A 22,067-nucleotide genomic window follows, 5' to 3' on the forward strand; every position below is an offset into this window, starting at 1 on the left:
TTAAAGGCGCGGTGTGAAGCTCAGCGCCCTTAAAGGGGTCGCACACCGATGCTCAGCTCAGCGCTGCGACACGTCTTAATATTGAGCACCCCCATATTGCCAAAATGGTATGATCCTCGTTTCATAACGCCCGCGAAGATTCGACCGTGAGATCAGTGGTCGAATCAGGCTCCGCATATCGATGCATCGAATCTTCGACTTTTCGGGGTCACCCCTAGATAATACTATAATGTTTTGTTGTTGTTGTTGTTGTTGTTGAGGGCAGGTAACAAATAAAAAAATACAAATACACATCTGAATTAATGACAGAAAAAAAGAAAAAAGAATAAAATAAGTAATGTAGAAAATATACTTCAAAAACTGGGAAAAATAGAGAAACTTATATGACTCGAAAACCAGCCATGTGTTGGACAGTCCTCTGCAGTGCCCTCTTCCTTTTTGTCAGGCTTGCAAAATCATCCTGCCATTTCTTGCAGACCTCTTTACCCGATCTTTTAACTAATAATTTAACTTATAACTTTTAATTTGGTAGCAATGTCCTCCCAGATGTTTTGTTTCTCTTTGTTTGTACGATGCCCTTTAAATGTGTTGAAAATAATATATTTTCCCGCTCCACCTCCTCTAGAAGGATAATGATTTCGTCTTTTTAAAAGGTATCTTTTTTTGTTGTTGTTCAGCCATTTTGTCATTGCCTCAGCCTCTGTAGGTAGTTGCTTATTTGCTTATAATATATATAAAAGTTGCTTATAATTATTAGGTGAACCGTTGAGAGGAATCGATTCCATATAAGGTTATATTTCAGCACTTCGCAGATGGACAGCGACTCTTAAGTAGGGGTGTAAGAAAATATCGATACACGTGAATATCGCGATATTATGTTTGGCGATACTGTATCGATTCTCAAAATCACTGTATCGATATTTATATATTTATTTATTTACATCCAAGATTCGTGGCTTTGTGTTCGGTTTAATCCACTGACTATATAACACCCAACCGCTAGATGGCAGTGTTATCTCAGAACATATAACTGACGCGGACCCGGAGAAGCGCGTGAATCTCTAGTGTGTACATTAGCAAACCCAGCTCTGAAGACCATAGCATTATTCCGCTCCTGCAGTATACAGAGCTGAAGTGTGGACTCATGTTGGCTTCAGCTAAAAAGAAGCCACTAAGGAAATCGACAAGAATCATTTTGTTTGCAAAATAGGCGAAGTTATAATCTAATACTCAGGAAACACATTGAAATAGAGAGCTCGCTTACCATCCTGACGTCACCCGCGCTGCTGAGAAGTGTTTCGATAGAATAGACTGCACGCTTTCCTCTCAGTAACAAAATAAACACACTCCAAAACTGACAGCAGTGGCAGGAGAACGAAAGATAATAGCGATGTGGATATGATGACCAGCTCTGCAGCTCAGTAACGTTACTTGAAATAGCACTTTATACAATAGACTGCTTTATAGAAAACAGCTTAACGTTATTAAATATATAACAAACAGTCATTCAGTCATGAAATGGACTGCACTTTCTGTTGTTAAATAGCCACTGCTATACTGTGAACCTTTAAAACATATACACATAAAGAATCCTGCAGTCACTTTACATTTCCCTCAACTTAGATTGCACATTGCATATGATTAGTGTTATAAATTATACTGTATTAATTAAATTAAATACTTTGTCTCGTGTTTTAGGCATATGGTTGTGTTCTTTATTTTTTTAAATTATAAAAAAAAAAAAAAATATCGCAATATATTGCCTCTCTTACAATATCGCAATATATTACAATATATCGTATCGTAACCCCTGTATCGTGATACGTATTGTATCGCCAGAGTCTTGCCAATACACAGCCCTACTCTTAAGTAGCACTTAGTTCATGTTAAGTACATTTTTGGGAAACGCACGTGGATGTGTGATCGTAACTTCACTCGTTGAACGCGCTCTTTATAGCTAAGATACATCGTTATTGGGAAACCCGGCCCTGGTAAATGAATCTTGATTTAAAGGGGGGGTGAAACACTCAGTTTCAGTCAATCTCATGTCAATCTTGAGTCCTTATAGAGTAGTATTGCATCCTTCATATCTCCGAAAAGTCTTTAGTTTTATCATATTTATAAAAGAAATATAGGCTGTACCGAGTCTTTCCGGAAAAAACCGAGCGCCTGGAGGCGTATCGTGTGGGCGGAGCTAAAGAATGACGAGCGCGCAAAGCGGTGACGTCCTCAAGCGTGGAGAAACCCATGGCTATGTCAGCTAATACAGATAATGATCCACAATCAAATCTGAGGCTGAAATAAATTGAACAGGAGAAACAGCAGCAGCAGGACGTCCGTCTCTGTGGTATGTAAGTTACTGTATTTAATGGCCTATCCACATTTCTGTGTGTTTACTCGCAGTGTATGAGGACATGATTCGGTTTATGGACTATTGTATGCGACTAGACCTTAGAAGTAGCAAGCAAAACGGTTTTGCACGTCAGACTAGTGTAACGTTATACAGAACAACAATGGAGTAACCGTTAGCGCATTTGAATGACGAAGCACGCGATCGTGTCGTTTACTGATGTTTACTCATGCGACGGTAGCCAATAGCAGAGACATTTGAAGCAGTTTAAGTTAACTCACCGTCGAAGCTTTATCGCTGGGACCGCTCCGTCAGAAACACACTTCTTTGGTATGATTTGGTGAAGTCCTGTGACAGCAGTGGCGTGTAAATCCATTTTGAGACGCGACTGAAACGATGTTGTCAAGCTTCCCGTCATTTCTGCGTTCAAATCGGTTCAAATGCAGCGCTGCCTTCCCAGAATGCTGTGCTGAAGCGTTGAAGTCGCTCGACGTCACCCATAGGAATAAAGTGGAGCGCGGCGCCGTTCACGGACGACTGGATCTGCATCTGAGAGACTGTTTACAGCGTGCTCTAGTCACGCGCGCGCGCACCCTAACGTCAAGCCGACCCATACTCGAAAAAAACTCGCCGAAACTTGTGAGAAACCAGAAGGAGTATTTTTGACACAGAAATACTCCATCAAACGTCCAACATTAGTTTTTGAAACTTTGTCTATGTTTAGGATGGGAATCCAAGTCTTTAACAGTGTAAAGCTCAGTATGCATGAAACAGCATTTCACCGCCCCTTTAAGAATGTTTCGATATTTGGACTGGAAGAAAAACGAAACTAAATAAGAAGAGCATTTTTAGCAGTGCTCTAAATTTGAGGTTGATATCATTTCTCCGTTCATTCCCAATGCACCCATTTTTGACCGTGAAGTGTGAATATATGTTCACGACCATTTAACCTTTAGAAATCAGGTCCATAGTTGTTTGTGTGTTTTGTCTCCTTTACCAAGTTTCGTACCATTCCCATGAAGTAAAAAATTAAACAACAACAAAAAATGGCAGAGGGTTAAAATAAATTTCTTTTGAACTCCCACTTTAATTCCATTCATTTATTTTCATTATTTCCGTGAAGCTCTGGTGAGGTTTTACTGTAAAAGCTCAAAGTTAATATTTCTACATCTGAATCAGATCATGACTGTGGAAGAGTGTTTTTTTTTCTCTTCATAAAGTTACGCACAAACTCCAGCAGCGTTTCTGTATTATCTAAACACTGAGAAGCGTTTGATGTAACTCAACATTGTATCTCCTCTACAAGGCCTGTCTGACTTTCATTTAAAGCTGGTTTCCTGTAAGCCAACTCATTTGTCAGCTTTAGCTGTAAACATCCAGTTGCCAAATCGCAGAATGTTGATTACATATAAACACTAGAGAAGCTGGTTGTGTGACGTGACTGATGTTCACGATTGTGTTTGACTTTGGTCTTCGCAGGTCGCGTTTGATGTGGGGAAAGTCCAGATGAAGTTCCTACATTTGCTGAGCGTGACGGTCACTCAAACCATTTCTCTCCATTGCTTCAATGAGCCGGCGATTCTTGCCGTCGAGACGCCGTGGGCCTTGCGTTTTCGGGGTTGGAACGGTCAAGTGTTCGAGGAAGACTCGCCTCTGAGTCCTGAAGTGCTTTTGGACAACTGTGAGGTGATGTGAATCTGGATTAAAGATCAGAACTAATGCACTGCAAATAATGCTTTTCTTACTCAGTATTTTTGTCTTGTTTCTATACTTTGTCTAGTAAATACAAGAAGTATTTACTAGACAAGCAAAAGTAATTGTCTTGTTTTGGGGAAAAATAACTCAAAATGAAGAGAGTTTTTGCTTAAAATAAGATAAATAATCTGCCAATGGGGTGAGAGAGATAATCTTGTTTTCTGTTTGAATTAAGATTATTTTTCTCACCCCATTGGCAGATTATTTATCTTATTTTAAGCAAAAACTCTCTTCATTTTGAGTTATTTTCCCCAAAACAAGACAATTACTTTTGCTTGTCTAGTAAATACTTCTTGTTTTAAGAATTTTTAGATGTTCGGACTAGAAACAAGACAAAAACACTAAGGGCCCTATTTTAACGATCTGAAACGCAAGTGTCAAAGCGCGGAGCCCAAGTAACTTTGTGGGCGGGTCTCGGCGCGTTTGCTATTTTCCCGGCGGGATAAATGGCTCTTGCGCTCGGCGCAAATCTAAAATGGGTTGGTCTGAAGTAGCTTCATTATTCATAGGTGTGGTTTGGGCGTAACGTGAATAAACCAATCAGAGCGTCATCCAACATTCCCTTTAAAAGCAGCTGCGCAAGTTCCATTATGGGTCGCTATTATTATGGCGTATTTACCAGACGCACGCCAGGAGCGGTTCACAGCCGAGGAGACTGATGTTCTTGAAGAGCAGCCCTTATGAAACAAAAATATATTGCAGTATATTGGAAAATTTCATGCAATACATTAGGAAATATATTAACATATACGGGAATTAATATTTATATCTTTTAATATATTGCAATATATTGAAAGCGGCAATCATTTGTATATTTTGCAATATATTACATGAATATATAATATATTTTATAATACCATCAATATATTATTCCATATATTAAAATATATTTCAAGTAATATATTGGTAAATATATTTTCCTTTCGTAAGGGAGTGAAAGACAGAGGAGTTGTGTTGTATGGGGATGGGAGAAACACACCCAAAATAGCGTCGGTTAAACAGTTTTTTCAGTTTTTCAGTCGATTTTTTTTCCTGGTTCTTGACGGACAAACCAATTTGTCAGATGTCCTTATATACAGATATGTCTTGCCACTATTGGGCAAACAGGTCTGATCCTTAATTACTACAATTAGCCTGAATAATTTGTAAGCTAGATTTATGCCTATTTTTTCACATCTTCGTGGCACACCACAATGTGTTAATATTTTTTTTAGTGTATCAATTTATGATTTGCAAAAATAACTGTTGCATCTGTGTAGATTACATGAGCAAAGTGTATGCGCGTTGTGCACGCTATACATTATGGTCAAGCATGCACCCTTAAAATAGCAGAATGAACAACGCGCCGCTGACTTTAGACCAGGGTTTTTCTGGTCAGTGGCGTAATTGTTTAATGAAACAGCAAAATAGCTCCAGGGATTGTTTGCGCCGGAACACGCCTCCTTTGTTGCGCTGAACCGCCCAGGGAGCGCAAGTTCATTCACTAGTTTAGCGACGCGCTTCTGTGGAGGGAAAAGCGCGCTTTGCGCGGGTGCAAAATAGGAATGACACATGCGGCGGTGTACAAAGTCAATTGCGCTGGGTGCAAGATAGGGCCCTAAGTAAGAAAAGCAATTTTGTTTTTGTTTTTTATATCTTTAGTTTTCCTGGAAAACATGTTAACGTTGCCGTCTGCCTGTTTGTCCCAGCAGATCCGTGATGGCAGCTGGCATCAGTCTCGATTCCTGTTTCAGACGCAGGACACCCAGCAGCTTCCCATTGTGGATGTTCAAGGTCTCCGCCCCTCACGTCCTGGAGACCGGAGGCACATGGAAGTGGGTCCTGTTTGCTTCCTGTGAAACCACTGAAGGACTTTGTCTCCGAAACTGATCGACTTCAGCATCCGCGTTCATCCAGAGACTGCTGTTGTGTTTGATCTGTTGTGGTTCAGTGTGATTTCAACCATGCACAGAGTCTCGGGTGCTGTTTGCAGGCAAACAATCCTTGTGGATTGTGCGTTTGATCTCGAATTATTGTGTTAGACAAAGTTAACAAACTATGAAAAGGCCGACCTGGACTCTTTAGACGGTGCTCTACCTCCTTCCCATACAGGTGCTCATCTTCAGGTGCGTCAAGCCTGAAACAAACTCTACGCAAGTACGCCAACGCAAACTCCATTTTGTGCTTCGTTGTGTTTCGTGATCTGTCAGTGTTTCTTTCAGGGGCCAGTTGCATTTAGACTAGACCATAAAATGAAAAAAATTTAATGACTACACTGCAAACAATGCTTTTCTTACTCAGTATTTTTGTCTTGTTTCTAGTCCAAACATCTAAAAATTCTTACATTAAGAAACATTTACTAGACAAGCAAAAGTAATTGTCTTGTTTTGGGGAAAAATAACTCAAAATGAAGAGAGATTGTGCTTAAAATAAGATCAATAATCTGCCAATGGGGTGAGAGAAATAATCTTGTTTTAAGATTATTTTACTTACCCCACTGGCAGATTATATTGCTTATGTTAATGTTTCTTAATGTAAGAATTTTTAGATATTTAGATTAGAAAAAAGACAAAAATACTAAGTAAGAAAAGCATTTTTTGCAGTGTAAGTAAAATCACATAAGATATTTTTTCTTGTTTTGTTGAAAATAAAGTCAAAATGAAGTGAGTTTTTACTTTAAACAGGCAAAATGATCTGCCAATGGGGTGAGAAATAATCTTATTTCTGATTGAAATCTTGTTTCTTGTTTCTATCCCCAATCAGAAATAAGATTATTTCTCACCCCATTGGCAGATCATTTTGCCTGTTTAAAGTAAAAACTCACTTCATTTTGACTTTATTTTCAACAAAACAAGAAAAAATATCTTATGTGATTTTACTTATCTAGTAAATGCGGCTTGATTTAAGAATTATAAGAATTGTTCGATATTTGGACTAGAAACAAGAGCATGTTTGCAGTGTGAAACAAATGTGATGACTAGTCTAAGCAGTTAATGCAACATTTTGAAGACTTTGGGCTCTTCAAAGGGTCTTGCTGAGCAGGTTAGTTAATACTGTCCTTCCACATATTCTTATGCACATTTTGGGATATTAAAAAGCTGGATGGAAATACCAAGATGTGCATAACATTTTAAAATGTGCATAAAAACTTGGTAACAATAAGTTCTCATTTGTTAAGTAATGCTGGTCAAAATGAGTCAATGTGAAGTTCAGCATATACTGATTCATTTGTAAGATCAGAAGACATTAGTAAATGCACATTACATTCCCAGAAAAAAGGGTACAGTGCTGTCACTGGGGCGGTACCCTAAGGTACAAAACCCAAAAGGTACATCTTTGTACCTGTCTCACCCCTAAATGGTTCATCTTAGTATCTTAAAATGTACATATCAATACTTTAAGATTGTGAATTAGTACCTTTCTGGTTTTGTATCTTAGGGTACCGCCCCAGTGACAGAACTGTACCTTTTTTTCTGACAGTGTAACATCTGTATTAACAAAACATAATTAATGCTGTAGTTTATGTTAGTTACTGCATTAACTAATGTTAACAAATGAGAATATACTGTAAAGTGTTTCTAAAAACAATCTTCTTTTTCTTCGATAAGAAAACATGCACATTAACTACGATGGAAATGCATTTACTGGGACATTTTATTATTTTATTGCTGATATTTTGCACCAATTTGCAGGAAGTGACGGTTTTGTTCTCTTGAAAACATGGAATGGAAACGGTGCTTTATTTGCAAACGTTTTATGCAGTATTTTCCAAAGTCGCAATACGGAAATATGACAACGCCTTTGCAAATTAAGCCAGCGTTTCCATCCCATGTGTTCAAGAGAACAAAACCGTCACTTCCTGCACAATATCAGCAATAAAAATGGAAGTTGCTGCAATCGGGCTCTTTTCCCTCCATCAGACAAAACACACACGCACACACACACACACACACACAATAAACGATGTCATGTTCTCTTGCGTTGGGATGCTTGTGTTTGGAAACTAAATTGTGTGAGACGCTTCTTGAGGAATTATACCAAACCATTCTGATCACAGACTTTGACTCAGGCGTTTCAGAGCCAGCAAACCAACGTTTGAGATGCTGCGACGCCATTGGTCTGGTTCACTTACCCAATCACAGCCTTTATTGTTGCACATCCAAGTATTTATTCAGTATATGTTTTACCACTGTAGTTTATCAATTAAGTGCATATGTTTTAATTAAGCATCTTGACGTTTCCATCCAGCGGGTTTTTATCCAATATCCCAAAACAAGCATAAAAATAGTTATTGTTTTGCAACTTAAGATGAAAAAACAGCAGCAAACAGTGCCATTTGAAGGAATCCTTTTTCAGCACCACAGAAAGACAATTGTGCATGTACATCGATCAGTCGTTCGTATCTGTGTATTTGCATACAGTATATTTCGGGCCGTAAGGTGTGTGTTTGTGCTGGCTTCTTCTGTTGTACTTTTGCGTTTAGTCATTTTTCGATCAGAACAAACCTAATTTATATGAACAGTGTGTTGATAAGTTATGTTATACATTGGCTTAATATACTTTATACATTAAGGAGAACGTCGCTCATGACCCTTAAAGAGATGCCGCAAGAATCAGCCTCATGACGAGGATACTTGATGGGAAGTTTTATCGCTGAAAATATGTGAATTTACATTCTTTACAAAAACAAAATCTTATATTTGTGACATCTAAAATGTCCTAACCAGACGCAATGCGATATGATTTCAGCGACGTGACTAAGCGACACGACAAAATATATCAGAAATCTCAGCCAATTAGAAGATAGTGTGGGCGGAGTCTCACTGCAAACGCACTGTACTTGCTACAAAATGTATCTAAAATCAGCCAATCAGAAGAGTGTGGGTGGAGTCTCTGCAAACACACTGCACTCTACCAAATTAATCTAAAATCAGCCAATCAGAAGAGAGTGTGGGCAGAGTCCATCTGCAAACGCACTGCACTCTACCAAATTAATCTAAAATCAGCCAATCAGAAGAGAGTGTGGGCGGAGTCTACCTGCAAGCGCACTGCACTCTCTACCAAATTAATCTAAAATCAGCCAATCAGAAGAGTGTGGGCGGAGTCTCTCTGCAAGCGCACTGCACTCTCTACCAAATTAATCTAAAATCAGCCAATGAGAAGAGAGTGTGGGCGGAGTCTCACTGCAAGCGCACTGCACTCTCTACCAAATTAATCTAAAATCAGCCAATCAGAAGAGTGTGGGCGGAGTCTCACTGCAAGCGCACTGCACTCTCTACCAAATTAATCTAAAATCAGCCAATCAGAAGAGAGTGTGGGCGGAGTCTCACTGCAAGCGCACTGCACTCTCTACCAAATTAATCTAAAATCAGCCAATCAGAAGAGAGTGTGGGCGGATTCTCTCTGCAAACGCACTGCACTCACTACCAAATTAATCTAAAATCAGCCAATCAGAAGAGTGTGGGCGGAGTCTCACTGCAAACGCACTGCACTCGCTACCAAATTAATCTAAAATCAGCCAATCAGAAGAGAGTGTGGGCGGAGTCTCTCTGCAAACGCACTGCACTCGCTACCAAATTAATCTAAAATCAGCCAATCAGAAGAGAGTGTGGGTGGAGTCTCTCTGCAAACGCACTGCATTCGCTTCCAAATTAATCTAAAATCAGCCAATCAGAAGAGAGTGTGGGCGGAGTCTCTGCAAGCGCACTGCACTCGCTACCAAATTAATCTAAAATCAGCCAATCAGAAGAGAGTGTGGGCGGAGTCTCTCTGCAAGCGCACTGCATTAGCTACCAAATTCATCCAAAATCAGCCAATCGGAAGAGTGTGGGCGGAGTCTCACTGCAAGCGCACTGCACTCGCAACCAAATCAATCCAAAATCAGCCAATCAGAAGAGAGTGTGGGCGGAGTCTCTCTGCAAGCGCACTGCACTCGCTACCAAATTAATCCCAGCCAATCAGAAGAGAGTGTGGGTGGAGTCTCTCTGGAAGTGCATTGCACTCACTACCAAATTCATCCAAAATCAGCCAATCAGAAGAGAGTGTGGGCGGAGTGTCACTGCAAGCGCTCTGCACTCGCTACCAAATTAATCTAAAATCAGCCAATCAGAAGAAGTTGTGGGCGGAGTCTCTCTGCAAGACCTGTTGCGTTTGGTTAGTACACGTGTCGGGTCGGGCGACTTCTCCGTGGTGCTGCAGTATTCAGCGTTAGCAATGAGTTAGTCATTTTTTATTTTCCCCTTATGTATATTTGGACATTATATATTTGTTTATTTATGTTATCTTTTTATTTCTCAAAAAATACTGTACTCCAATAAATTATGATATCTCTCAGAGATCTATTTGGTCACTTGCCATTTAGTTCGAAAATCTTATTTATGTCAAATTTGTATTTGTATATAAACACAAATAGGGAGTAAATGTTGTGTTCTGGCAGCTGCGATTGGCCAGATTCAGATCACATGATCACACACAGGAAGTGTAACACCTGTTAACTTATGATTACAGTATCCAAACTGTTACTAAATGTGCCTACAGAAACAAAACAAATATGTAAATATTTAATATTTTGACATTAAATAAAATGTATGATTTAATCACAATGTTCTCATGAGTTTTTGTTTATTTCTATTAATTAAATTGCCCTTTTTCTCATGGAGCCTCTAAAAAAATAATGTATTATTTAAATGGATATATGAGATATTTAATTACTTTAATAAGGGATAAATACACCAAATCAGGCATAACATTATGACCGGTGAAGTGAATAACACTGATGATCTCTTCATCACGGCTCCTGTTAGTGGGTGGGATATATTAGGCAGCAAGTGAACATTTAGTCCTCAGAGTTGATGTGTGTGAAGCAGGAGAAATGGGCAAGCGTAAGGATTTGAGCGAGTTTGGCCAGATTGTGACGGCTAGACGACTGGGTCAGAGCATCTCCAAAACTGCAGCTCTTGTGGGCTGTTCCCGGTCTGCAGTGGTCAGTATCTATCAAAAGTGCTCCAAGGAAGGACCAGTGGAGAACCGGCCACAGGGTCATGGGCGGCCAAGGCTCATTGATGCACGTGGGGAGCGAAGGCTGGCCCGTGGGGTCCGATCAAACAGACGAGCTACTGGAGCTCAAACTGCTCCAGAAGTTAATGCTGGTTCCGATAGAAAGCTGTCAGAATACACAGAGCAGCTCAGTTTGAGGCGTATGGACCAGTCAGGGTGACCTCTGACCCCGCCGAAAGCACCAACAGTGGCACGTGAGCATCAGAACTGGACCACGGAGCAATGGAAGAAGGTGGCCTGGTCTGAGGAATCACGTGTTCTTTTACATCACGTGGATGGCCGGGTGTGTGTGTGTGTGCGTGTGTGGCTTACCTGGGGAACACATGGCCCCAGGATGCACTATGGGAAGAAGGCGAGCCGGCGGAGGCAGTGTGATGCTTTGGCCAATGTTCTGCTGGGAAACCTTGGGTCCTCCATCCATGTGGATGTTACTTTGACACGCTCCACCTACCTAAGAATTGCTGAGACCATGTTCAGCCTTTGATGGAAACGGTATTCTGGTGGCTGTGGCTCTTCCAGCAGGATAATGCTCCTGACACAAAGCACAAACGCTTCAGGAATGGTTTGAGGAGCACAACGAGTCTGAGGCGTTGACTCGGCCTCCAAATTCCCCAGATCTGTGGGATGTCCTGAAAAAACAACTCAAAGGATCTGCTACTAACATCTTGGTGCCAGATACCACAGCACACCTTCAGGGGTCTAGAGGAGTCCATTGACGGGTCAGAGCTGTTTTTTTAGTAAAACGGGGACCAACACATGTTTGATCCAATCATCTTTACAGATCATTATTAGTAAAGACATCACACACACACACACACACACACACACTTCCAGAATAAATTCCTCATAAATTTACTAAAACCCACAGCTTCATTAGTAGCTAGAGATACGCTCAGGACGAAATGTAATCTTTACTGTAACTTTATCTGTATGTAATTCAGAACGAGAAGAAATCTGTGAGAAATAACAAGCCAAAGACAAAAAAAAATATTATACAAATAAGCTGTTTTTTAGGAGCAGTACTATAAGTTACCATTTATTCTCTCTATCTGTACTTTATTTAGTTCATATTTTTCATAGTTTAGTTGGCAATGTCCAATAACACGTTAAAATACATTTTCATGAGGTACTAAAGTGATATTATATATCGATGCGCAGTCGCACCATGAATCGAACTGTCGTGCTTTCGGCTCCGGCTATCGTAAACTGTCGTAAAGAGAGCAAGGAATACGGCAGACGCGTGTACGGAGCGCAGCACATGGTCATTGTTGTGGTCAGAGATAATCGCATGAATACGCTGTTGATGTGGTCAATATGTTTAATGACATGGACAACAGCAGTGAAGATGACCGGAGAGGACTTAAGCGCAAGATAGCCTTGGCCAGGTCAGTGCAAATACGCACAGTGTGTGTGAGTGTGTTTGTTTACATCTGTGTTTCTGCTGTTTGTGTGTGTATAGTTAGATTCAGCCAAACATCTGTAACTCATAATAGCAGCTAGACTTATGTGCCGTAGTATAATTAACGTTTACCGTTTACTAACACTACTTTAAGCTCATCGCTGTGTTCCGTATCTCAGCAGTCATATATCGATCATCTGACATTTAAAACTTAGAATCGCTCATGGAAAAATTATCAACTAAATTAATTTGTTATTAAAAGTGAGAAACTTCCTCTGCTGTTTGTGTCTCGACTTTTCCAGTTGTGATGTTTGTGAGACTGAAGAGGCCAAATACAGATGCCCCAGCTGCATGAAACACACCTGCAGGTGAGAGAGACACACACACGTTTGTTTTTGTGAATTGTGGGGACATTTCTATAGACGTAATGGTTTTTATACTGTACAAACTGTATTTTCTATCCCCCTACACTACCCCTAAACCTACTATAACACACACACACACACACACACACACACACACACACACACACACACACACACACACTGCCCCTAAACCTACCCATCACAGGAAACATTCTGCATTTTTACTATCTCATAAAAACTCCTCCTGTGTGATTTATAAGCCTTTTGTAAAGTGGGGCCATGGGTAATGTCCTCATATTTCACCCTCTCCTGTAATACCTGTGTCATACCCATGGCATTACACACATTTGTGTCTTCATATTTCACAGAAACAAGCACACACACACACATTCACACTCGCCCACACTCACATACACTTACTCACACACGATATGGCCTAACGTGAACTGTCCTTTTTAAAGCCCATAGTGTTCTTGAGCCACCTGCACTCAGAATAAAGCAGTGTGTGTTGAGTGTGTGCTGTTCTGCCTCTGTTCTCGGTGGAGTTTGGCCTGTGTAAAGCGGCACAAGATGCTGTCGGGATGCTGCGGTGTTCGGGACAAGACGGCGTTTGTGCCTCTCGCTGAATTCAGTGAAATCAACCTGCTCAGCGGTGAGGATCTCTACAGAAACTAAACATGATGATGATGATGATGGTGATGATGATGAAGATTTCCCGCTGCTGTAGATTACAGGTTTCTGGAGGACACCGCTCGACTGAGAGAACAGTCCCACAGAGACTCCGTCCTGCTCAGCAGCCGTCGACACCCGAAGGAGGTGAGCTGGAGATTTTTCCTGAGTGTGTGAATCTGTGCCGGACATCAACACCGGGGTAAACCAATGAGGAGCCGTGGGGACCGGCCTCAGCGTGACCGGTGTCTGAAGCATGTGTGAACACCATAGACTGTAAAAAATATGGCCGTAGTGTCCGTGACGTTACCCATAGGATTGTGAAGAGCCGTTCACGTAGAGACGAGTTGGCCGTAATAACAGAAAATGGGCAAAGAGGCGGGACTTGGGCGGGGCTTAGGTCACGTGATGACTAACATACAGCAGACAAACGGCTATCCACCTGTCACTCAAAGTGGCCACGCCCTTAATTATGCAGAACTTCAAGGCTTTATATAATTTAAACGAATGAGTTATAAACACATTCACCCCCTCTCAGTCGTTATGAAGAGAAAAATTAGCCGTATAGACCAAAACCACAATGTGTCCCAGACTGTAAACATGTTTTATTCTGCTGTAAAGTTGGGCATTTTAACTAGGGGTGCACCGATCCGATATTAGGATTGGATATTGGCCACGATACCAACGACAAAGCTGTCGAGGTGTTTTGTTTTTTTAATCGCAGCAGAACCCTACGTCATTCGTCAGTTTCACGTGTGTCGCGTCCTCGACGCAACATGGAGCGAGCCGGAGAGTCGGATGTGTAGAGATATTTTATGCTTGCCACGGCAACTAGTTCGTCTGTCGGCAATACTACCAATTTAATCCAGAAACACCATAAGGAGCACGCTGCATTCCTGCAGCTCAGCAAAACTAAAGGAGTGGACAATACAGCCCAGCAGCTAACTTTACACTAAGCAAAGGATCAATTTAGTGTAAGTGACTGATAGTGGATAATGCTAATGTAATGAACTGACGGTAACGACACGCTGTTGACACTCGCACATCTTGAGGAGAAATCAAAAAAGCGCCGCTCACACATAGTAATTGTGGTAAACATTCAGAATGTTACGTTTTTATCTTTATTACATATGATACAGTTAAAGGGGTACTTCAGCGCTGGGAAGATGAATCTGTATTTAAACTGGGTCATCAATGCAGTAGAAATGTTAAATTATTTTTGAATTTGGTGTCTTCTAGACTGAGAAAAGACAGAAAATGTATTTTTGTCCCATGGGGATGAAAGACTACAATTCCCAGAATGCTTCACTGCCCTGTGAGGCCATTCCCAACGCCACCAACTTCATTACTGTGACTCAGTTAGAGAACAGAGAAGACACTACAATTGAAAACTGAACGTGTCTGTTCAATATAATGAGTGAGTCACCGCGCGAGTATCACAGCACTGAGCACTAACTGCACGACTGATGAGAGCTGAGGTAATCGCGACTATACTCGCGGCATACATTCACAACGCGAGTTCAGTCTGGCGCGTTTCAGTTCATGCCTTTACAAGCTTAACTTTCATAGAAATTAATTTGAGAAGTTAAAAGACTTACATTGCTCACCATAGCTCCGTTTAAATGATCCTGTCTGCAAGCTGAGCTCTCCCTGCAAGCTGAGTGTGATCTCCATCCCCCATGCGCAGATTCAAAACATGCGGAAATGGCTCCCTCTGCTGGCTGTAGTCTTTAGCCTCTGGGCAAACATTCCTCCTATGATGCAAAAATCGTCATTTTGCATCATAGGAGGAATTTTTCCAGAAATAAAATGCATAAATCTCTCGTCTCAGGGAGATATGAGGGGGGAAAGCACAATCATTTGAATATTCTCCAGGGTTTCTACTGATACAAAGCCATATGCTAATCGCTGAAGTAACCCTTTAAACAACATCACACAACCAAATGTGCTGTTTCCCTGAATACCATCACGATTGAAAATGACAATCATTAACATTAATTTCTTACATTTTAGATGCAATATTGAGTCTTTTTGTTCCATTTCAGCTGCGAAAATAGATCCAAACAGCAGAACCGTGACTCAGTGACTCACTCATTAAGACTCACCTACTGGCAGCGGTGTCAAAAGTACTCGCATTCATTACTCAAGTGGAAGTATAGATACTAGGGTTTAAAAATACTTCTGTAGAAGTTGAAGTATCAACTCATGCTTTTTACTTAAGTAAAAGTGTAAAAGTACTGGTTTCAAAACTACTTAAAGTATAAAAGTAAAAGTAATGTAAGGAAAAAATTCCATTAAAGACAAAAGCTTAGGCCACACCACAGGGGCCTATAGTGCTAGCCTGACGTGGTCATACTCAATTCTAGTCAGAATACTAGTCTGCTCTAGTATAACCGCTCCATTGGGCTGTGATTATGAGGCGTGCTTCAACCGAACCAGGAAAGACATCAATTGGATAGACCTTTGTAGGTCTATCCTGGTTCGGTTGAAGCACGCCTCATAATCGCAGCCCAATGGAGCAAACCAATCAGAGCAACGAAGCCACACATTGTCAAATGTCAACAGAGCTCAACTGCACTGTGTTGCCAAGTCTGCAATTTTCCCCCGCGGTTGTTTTCTATGTCCTCGGGTTGAAGCGACTATTATGTGATATATAGACCCATAAGTGTGAATTTTAGCAGCAACCTTGCTAAAATAACACACATTTACCCCCAAACACCATTTTTTCCCCCGGAGAACCCCCCGAGAAGCTATTGTTTAGGGCTAGTAGTTGGCGGATTTTGTTGTAAAAACTTAGCAACCCTGTCTGCACACGTGCTGGAATAAACGATCTTTGCCGGTGTTGTAAAAAAATAAAAGAATTTATTGATACACAGAGCACTTACCCAACATGATCATCATCTTTGAGAGAAATTATGAAGGTGAATGCAGATACAAACAAGCTCTCCGTTTAGGATTCGAGTAAATATAACCCAAGCGCCTTTGATGACGTGATGATTACGTTACTGTTGATCATCTGTCCGTCATCAGCTAAAGCCCGCCCTGATGATCTCATTGGTCAGTTTCTGTTGATCATCTGTCCGTCATCAGCTAAAGCCCGCCCTGATGATCTCATTGGTCAGTTACTGTTGATCATCTGTCCGTCATCGGCTAAAGCCCGCCCTGATGATCTCATTGGTCAGTTTCTGTTGATCATCTGTCCGTCATCGGCTAAAGCCCGCCCTGATGATCTCATTGGTCAGTTTCTGTTGATCATCTGTCCATCATTGGCTAAAGCCCGCCCTGATGATCTCATTGGTCAGTTTCTGTTGATCATCTGTCCGTCATCGGCTAAAGCCCGCCCTGATGATCTCATTGGTCAGTTTCTGTTGATCATCTGTCCGTCATCGTCTAAAGCCCGCCCTGATGATCTCATTGGTCAGTTTCTGTTGATCATCTGTCCGTCATCGGCTAAAGCCCGCCCTGATGATCTCATTGGTCAGTTTCTGTTGATCATCTGTCCATCATTGGCTAAAGCCCGCCCTGATGATCTCATTGGTCAGTTTCTGTTGATCATCTGTCCGTCATCGGCTAAAGCCCGCCCTGATGATCTCATTGGTCAGTTTCTGTTGATCATCTGTCCGTCATCGGCTAAAGCCCGCCCTGATGATCTCATTGGTCAGTTTCTGTTGATCATCTGTCCGTCATCGTCTAAAGCCCGCCCTGATGATCTCATTGGTCAGTTTCTGTTGATCATCTGTCCGTCATCGGCTAAAGCCCGCCCTGATGATCTCATTGGTCAGTTTCTGTTGATCATCTGTCCATCATTGGCTAAAGCCCGCCCTGATGATCTCATTGGTCAGTTTCTGTTGATCATCTGTCCGTCATCGGCTAAAGCCCGCCCTGATGATCTCATTGGTCAGTTTCTGTCGATCATCTGTTCGTCATCGGCTAAAGCCCGCCCTGATGATCTCATTGGTCAGTTTCTGTTGATCATCTGTCCGTCATCGGCTAAAGCCCGCCCTGATGATCTCATTGGTCAGTTTCTGTTGATCATCTGTCCATCATCGGCTAAAGCCCGCCCTGATGATCTCATTGGTCAGTTTCTGTTGATCATCTGTCCGTCGTCGGCTAAAGCCCGCCCTGATGATCTCATTGGTCAGTTTCTGTCGATCATCTGTCCGTCGTCGTCTAAAGCTCGCCCTGATGATCTCATTGGTCAGTTTCTGTCGATCATCTGTCCATCATCGTCTAAAGCCCGCCCTGATGATCTCATTGGTCAGTTTCTGTTGATCATCTGTCCATCATCGTCTAAAGCCCGCCCTGATGATCTCATTGGTCAGTTTCTGTCGATCATCTGTCCGTCATCGGCTAAAGCCCGCCCTGATGATCTCATTGGTCAGTTTCTGTCGATCATCTGTCCGTCATCGTCTAAAGCCCGCCCTGATGATCTCATTGGTCAGTTTCTGTTGATCATCTGTCCATCATCGTCTAAAGCCCGCCCTGATGATCTCATTGGTCAGTTTCTGTTGATCATCTGTCCGTCATCGTCTAAAGCCCGCCCTGATGATCTCATTGGTCAGTTTCTGTTGATCATCTGTCCATCATCGGCTAAAGCCCGCCCTGATGATCTCATTGGTCCGAACAGTTTCTGTTCGGGGATAATTACTCCTCTATGGAGCGATGCCAGACCGAATTGCCCGACCTAAAAATGTTGTGGGCGGGGCTAAGTTCGGCTGGCATCCAGGCTACTATAGTGGACTACCCCACCTCCTCAAAAAACACTTTTCTAAAGGCCATAATGACTATAATGTTATATTAAAATGTTAATGTTGAAAAATTTGGGAGGCACTGGCTACCTGTTTCAGCCGCATATATACCCATTGAAAATGAATGCATTTTAGTACAATGGAAATATACCATATGTGTACTGCTGAGCATTAGCGTGTTTCCTGAAGCGGAAGATATGATGACTAGTTGCCTATAAGTAATGTTATCAATAACCTTTATCGGAATGTAAATGTAGGCTACATGTGTGTGATCAGTGTTGCCAGATTGGGTCGACGCTTTAGAGCCCTACGGGCCCTGACTTTTACACCCCTAACCTCATACCCACTGTCGGCCGCTGACTGCTCGGTTATCACTTTAAAAAAAAATTAACAAACAAACAAATTATCCAAACATTTTTCTAAATTAACTTTAATAAAGAAACTAAACGAAATATAACTACTTGGACATTACAAACAAAGCTGAACTATTTTAATGACTGCAGGAGTGTGTCATAGGAAGGATTGTGCAGGGCTCATTTTAAAGCAGCACAACTGTTTTCAACACTGATAATAATCATAAATGTTTCTTGATTATAAAATCCTCATATGAGAATGATTAGTGAAGGATCACGTGACACTTAAGACTGGAGTAATGATGATAAATTCAGCTTTGATCACATAGGAAAAAAGCTGTTTTAATTTGTAATAATATTTCACAATATTACTGTTTTAACTATTTTTGATTAAATAAATGCAGCCTTGGTGAGCAGAAGATGCTAAACATTAAAAAAGCGGCATTATTCATATGATAGGCTACTTTATTGTCAATAAATAGGCTACATTGAGATGGCTTGGAAAAACACACATAAAGCATATATTGTCGCACTCGTCTGATTGTCGTCGTCACGTTTCATCTCTCATAACGATTGTTTTCCTTCAGCTGCAGCTCCAGCGTGACAGGGTATTACTTCTACGAATCCGCTTTTATTTAGATGCGAATAAAATGACAGCAGGTCATGCATAGATTAATTTTTGTCTCTGATTTTAAATCTTAATGTATTTAAATTGGTTTCTATGTAAATACACTTTCCCGTGACCTCAAAAAGCACTCTATCAACCGAGATTAGAGAAGGCTGTCTTTAGCCTCCCTGTTAATTTGGCCGTCGCCGCGCAGGGTAACGCTGGTTCGAATCCCGCTCGGAACGGGTCGACTAGGATCGGTGAGACCCAGTAAAAGTGCGGGGGACGAAAATACATTTTATTAAAAGTGAGGGGGACACGTGTGTGTCTCACAGGTGTAATCCACGTTTGAGAGTTGGTTCACTCTCCCTCTCCTTACTGTAGAAACGGCTTGTGTATATATATCAGAGTATGTGAGCGGAGTGGAGCGGCAGAAATTTCCCCTCCACGCTCTATGCATTCAAGGCTCACTCCGCTCCAGCTCCGCTCCGGGTTCACAATTTCCCGCTCCGCACTCCACTCCTCGCTCACTGATATCAGAAACACCGCTCCATCTTCGCTCCGAGGTAATTTGCGGCTAACTGCTAAAGTATTTTAGTGAGCTCTGAAATATCACTATAAAGTTTGGTTTATAACCTGCATTAACTGAATAAAATTATAAAAAATAAACAACAGGAGATAAAGAGCCTAGTTTCAACGATTGGAACATTTGTGTGCATTTCCCCTATGCCAAACCTAATGGTTTTATCAGCATTAAAAGTTAAATATCATTGATGCTTTTTGCAGTGCAAATGCTGTTTGGAAGTTTGGAAAGATGAATGTTTTCATCAGTTATTTTATCTACGGATCAATACAGATTTCTGCTCATTCAAAATCATATAATAGAATATAACAGTAGCCTACTGATAACTGTAAGCAGGTAAGTACCTACTACAATATGTGTTTGAATGCATTAGAGAGAACGATTACGTGTGTGAATAAGTGCTACCTGTTTAAAATGTGCTTTCAGCCGATCATATCAGTAGAAGGTAAAAAAAAAAATTCCCTTAAACTTTAACATCCCGCTCATGCCCATCGCCGTGATCATCTGTATCAAGCTGGTTGTTTACCGTGTGAGTTCTGAACACTGCACCATGTGCTTATTTAAATCTTTTCGTTTCTACACATATTAGGCTCCATATTCCTCATGTCTGTGAGGCGAGCCTGCTGAGTTTTAGTTTATTTGAGACGCGCTTCAGTTCATGAGCAATGAAAGCGATGGCTTCCGCGACCTAGTCTACTTATTTATTTCTTATTTATTAAATACATGCAATTGGCCAAAGAAACCTTTATTTAAATTAAGAGACAATTTGTACAAAACGAAAGAAAGTCTTTTTACAAAACAAAACTTAATATTAAACTAAATATAACCACCAAAATCATTTCTGACCCACTTGCATCTTTGCACTTATAGCCTATCATAATCAGATGAAATCTAAAAATAATATTATAATATTTAAACATAAATATGAAAAAAAAAATGTTTAATGGCTACAACAAGTATAGTAAGCTACAGATTTATGTCATGTCTGAGCTGGATTTGAACGAACATAATTTTACCGGTGGGTTCATGAGCGCGCGCCTGCGGACTATTGAGCTGATCACACCGGCTCCGCTCCGCTAATTAGTCAGGCAGGGCCGGTCTCTGGGGTGCATGGGCTCGGGTAGGGTTGGGCTTTATTTTTTTGAGCGCTCTAGTTCTGGCTAAAAAATGTAGTTAATATGTGCCGGCCCGTTGGCATGAATTGTAGCCTACTCGTGATGGAGCGGTAGTGGAGCGAGTAAAAACCACAACACTCCGACTTTTAAAAAATCCGCTCCTCACTCCAAAATCTCGCCGCTCCACTCCTCGCTCCGCTCCCACTCCACTCCGCTCACATACTCTGATATATATATACTGTATGTATGCCACTTTAGCATAGCGATCACTTGAATACATCTACAATGAGTTATCGCGCTAAAAACCTGGCTGTCATGAATGAGCGCGTCTGCTGCTGATCGCTGATTGACTGAAAGTGCGTGCTCGTCCACTGGAACCCGCCCAATCTGGCAACACCGTGTGTGATTTGTGCTTTGAGTTATGTGCAAGCGCGATGGATCGCGTAGTAACCAATAGGGTGTTGGAATGGTATATGTTTACACTTCTCATCCAACCACAATCAAATTCACACTATCCGGATGACGCAATTTATCTGCATAGTTTTTTTTTTTAAACAAGATGAAATGAAAGAGGAGTAACGAGGCTATTTTTAAAAAGTAAGGAGTAGAAAGTACAGATAATTGCGTGAAAATGTAAGGAGTAGAAGTAAAAAGTAGGCAGAAAACTAATTACTCCAGTAAAGTATAGATCCCCAAAATTTCTACTTAAGTAAGGTAACGAAGTATTTGTACTTCGTTACTTGACACCTCTGCCTACTGGTGGTTTAGTTTCCTATATTTTTCAACATTTATTTTGTTTATTCAAAAATACAAATCTCATAACATCATTTAATGCAGTAGTAATTTTTCTGGGTGAATAATTAATTTGATTGGTAACATCCCTATAGTGTCTTATTTTAATTGAATGTATAGATCAAATTTAACAATATATGAAACCTGAAGCATAGCTTATATTTAATAAGATTAGGGGAAAATGCCCTTTATAAAGGTAAAATATCACAAATATGCAGAATATGTCAAAGCTGATTGAACACTGAGAACATTGCTTCAGAATAAGTTATATTTACAACACACACACACACACACAC

The 22,067-nt window shown here is 41.0% G+C and overlaps 2 protein-coding genes across 3 annotated transcripts in view; both read left to right on the top strand.

Moving 5' to 3' along the window:
* The window catches only part of LOC137078211 (collagen alpha-1(XXIV) chain-like), a 247,343-nt gene extending 240,930 nt beyond the window's left edge, over nt 1-6,413 (top strand). The window contains exons 59-60 of the mRNA XM_067445327.1: nt 3,830-4,036; nt 5,797-6,413. Of these exons, the coding sequence (XP_067301428.1) occupies nt 3,830-4,036; nt 5,797-5,943 (354 nt within the window). The 3' untranslated portion in view covers nt 5,944-6,413. The remainder of the gene's footprint in view (nt 1-3,829; nt 4,037-5,796) is intronic.
* Nucleotides 6,414-12,329: 5,916 nt separating this feature from the next.
* znhit6 (zinc finger HIT-type containing 6) overlaps nt 12,330-22,067 on the top strand; it is an 84,304-nt gene continuing 74,566 nt past the window's right edge. For both annotated transcript variants that reach the window (XM_067445398.1, XM_067445399.1), the window contains exons 1-4: nt 12,330-12,525; nt 12,842-12,907; nt 13,450-13,556; nt 13,632-13,720. In XM_067445398.1, coding sequence (XP_067301499.1) covers nt 12,455-12,525; nt 12,842-12,907; nt 13,450-13,556; nt 13,632-13,720 — 333 coding nt within the window. In that variant the 5' untranslated portion in view covers nt 12,330-12,454. The remainder of the gene's footprint in view (nt 12,526-12,841; nt 12,908-13,449; nt 13,557-13,631; nt 13,721-22,067) is intronic.

The sequence above is a fragment of the Pseudorasbora parva genome, chromosome 6, assembly GCF_024679245.1.
Source record: "Pseudorasbora parva isolate DD20220531a chromosome 6, ASM2467924v1, whole genome shotgun sequence".
Taxonomy (NCBI): domain Eukaryota; kingdom Metazoa; phylum Chordata; class Actinopteri; order Cypriniformes; family Gobionidae; genus Pseudorasbora; species Pseudorasbora parva.